At 43.8% G+C, this 2,429-nt stretch overlaps 1 protein-coding gene across 1 annotated transcript; it reads left to right on the top strand.

Annotated features, from left to right (window-relative positions):
- The first annotated feature begins 459 nt into the window (after positions 1 to 459).
- On the top strand, positions 460 to 1,702 carry LOC147428962 (uncharacterized). Its single transcript, XM_086495201.1, has one exon. It carries the CDS (start codon positions 900 to 902, stop codon positions 1,293 to 1,295), a length of 396 nt encoding a protein of 131 aa, XP_086351327.1. The 5' UTR covers positions 460 to 899; the 3' UTR covers positions 1,296 to 1,702.
- The last annotated feature ends 727 nt before the right edge of the window (positions 1,703 to 2,429 follow it).

Below are 2,429 nucleotides of genomic sequence, written 5' to 3' on the forward strand. Positions count from 1 at the left end.
TTCACAATTAAATGGATTTTATAGTGTGCCCAATCATGGACACAAGAATTGTATCTACATCCCTATGCTAAAGTACTAGTTATCAACATCACTCCTAGACCTAAAAATGGATCCATGAACATCGCATAAATTTTATTGGATCTTATCTTTATATTCATCACCTTAAGGGGTTCTAACTACTCATGTCCAACTGCCTACCGTCCATGTGACATGTCATTGCTTCCCATACTTTGATAAGTATCACCTTTACTCTCGACGAGCATGCTATCTCTATGCTCTCTCTTAAACCAGGCTTGAAATCAAGGGTCCTAGCTCAACCCAAGTACAATGATTGCATTGGTGAAAGCAGCGACAGATGGAAGGCTCTTTGATTGATCATTTAGAATAGCACGAAGCTAGGCGTGTAAAAAAGGCACGCACAAATATTATAGCAATGAAAATCTTTTGAAGAGAACTGTTTTGCGAATCACATTAGACTTTCCATTGACATTTTTTGTACGATGCCTTGCGTAGGGGCCACCAAAACCTAGCGCATGTAGTTGCTGATGATAAGCTTTAGTGAGGTCTCACTGGCTTGGGGCGCCCTTCAGAGGCTCGTCTACAGGATGTGCTGATGTGTCTCCTGTTGCCCAATTCGTTACCAAGGACGAGGGTGCATGCATGGCCTTGGTTGGGATTTGGGTTGTTCCAGGAGGGGGGCACCCAACTACCCCACCCCTCTTCCGTTGGTGTTCCGTGGTGCAACGTTTGACAGATTTTTGCCCCTTGGGCTTCGCAATTGCCTGGGTTGTTTTGGAAACCGAATTTCTTGCCTGGTAGGTCTCAAGGTAGTATGGTCGGACTCTCTCTGATGTACATGGTGAGTTGGGCGCAGGCCTTTCCATGCATGGTGGAACCACATGGTTGTTTCTGACGGGGTGGGCTCCCCTCTTGCCCAGATTATTGCTGTTGGTTCTGTCCTAGCGGATTCTAATAGGCTTGACAATGCTTGGCTCTCCGGGAAAAGCCTGTGGATGGAGGAGTGTGATTTCCAGGCATTGGAGCTTGATTCTCCTCCCCCCTTATGCGGCTTCATATGGAGATTTGACATGGCATGTAGCTTTTTGTGGATATGTATTGATGTCGGGTGCGGTTCTGCAAATCGCTCGCCTGGCAAGTCTCAAGGTCATGTGGTCAGACTCTCTCCGATGTACATGGTGAGTTGTGGCAGACCTTGCCATGTATGGTGGCACCAGATGGTTGTTTCCGACGGGATGGGCTCCCCTCTTTGCCCAGATTCTTGGTGTTGGTTCTGACCTAGCAAATTCTAACATGCATGATGGTGCGTGGCTCTCTAAGAAAAGCATGTGGATGGAGGAGTGTGATTGCTAGGTGATGGAACTTGATGCTCCCCCCTTATGCGGCTTTATATGGCGATTCGACATGGCATGCAGCTTTTTTTGGATATGTATTGGTGCTGGGTTCGATTTTGGTTCGTGTTCGTTTGGGGCATGATGTGTGCTTGTGGTAGAGGCGACAGCATGGTGGCACCCCGAGTGTATGGTATGTGAACCTTGTTCGGTGCTGGTTTTTTTTTAATGCTTTGGGTTGGGGTTTGCCTCCCCTATTCTGCCAGGATATCTTGTAACTGTTTTTTGTCATCCTTGGGCTCCGTGGCTCGTCCGGAGCATCCCTGTTATAAAGTTTTTATTAGTTTGTGGTTGGTAGATGCCCTGACTAGTGGTGAGCAAGGCTGCTTCATAAGTTTTTTTGGGGTTTTTAAACCACTCACATTTTGCAGGTTTTGCAAAAAAAGAAAAACCATGATTGCTAACTCTTTTGTAGTGACCTAAATATTTAGGGTGAGAAATCCGATCTGCTATTAATTTCTAATAGTTGTGAAGTGAGTTGATGGGGAATGCCACTTCCTCGTGGGCTATCTATTTGAATATGGCTTTAGCTTTTAAGTTCACATTAGCATAATCGTACTTAATGCCCACCCTCGAGTCTGGTTCCAATTTAGATGAAACCTTTGATACTAATGCTGCTTTATTGGCGATGAGCTTGTGAGGGATCTCATGTGGTTAGCAATTCATGGCTTATGACATTGAGTTGAGATGGTTGAGAGATCCAGGAAGTCCCTAATTTGGTTCGACTATTCTCAACTATATTTAGGTTTGATAATGAATATATATTGTGATACATTATACCTTTTAAAAATTAAAGGTATTCCTAATGGCTTCGAAAAAAATAAAAGGTATTCTTAATTCAAAGATTCTCTCAATAACAACAAAAATGATGTGCTAATCACGCAGCAAGAGGCAATGACAAAGCACATAGATTTATAATTGTATCAATTGGAAGTGAGGATGGAGACAAGTTTGAGAGAGAGAGAGAGAGAGAGAGAGAGAGAGAGCACTCTTTGAAGAGAAAACATTAAAGGAATAGTA

Source organism: Adiantum capillus-veneris, chromosome 22 (genome assembly GCF_014529385.1).
Source record: "Adiantum capillus-veneris isolate H3 chromosome 22, ASM1452938v2, whole genome shotgun sequence".
NCBI lineage: Eukaryota > Viridiplantae > Streptophyta > Polypodiopsida > Polypodiales > Pteridaceae > Adiantum > Adiantum capillus-veneris.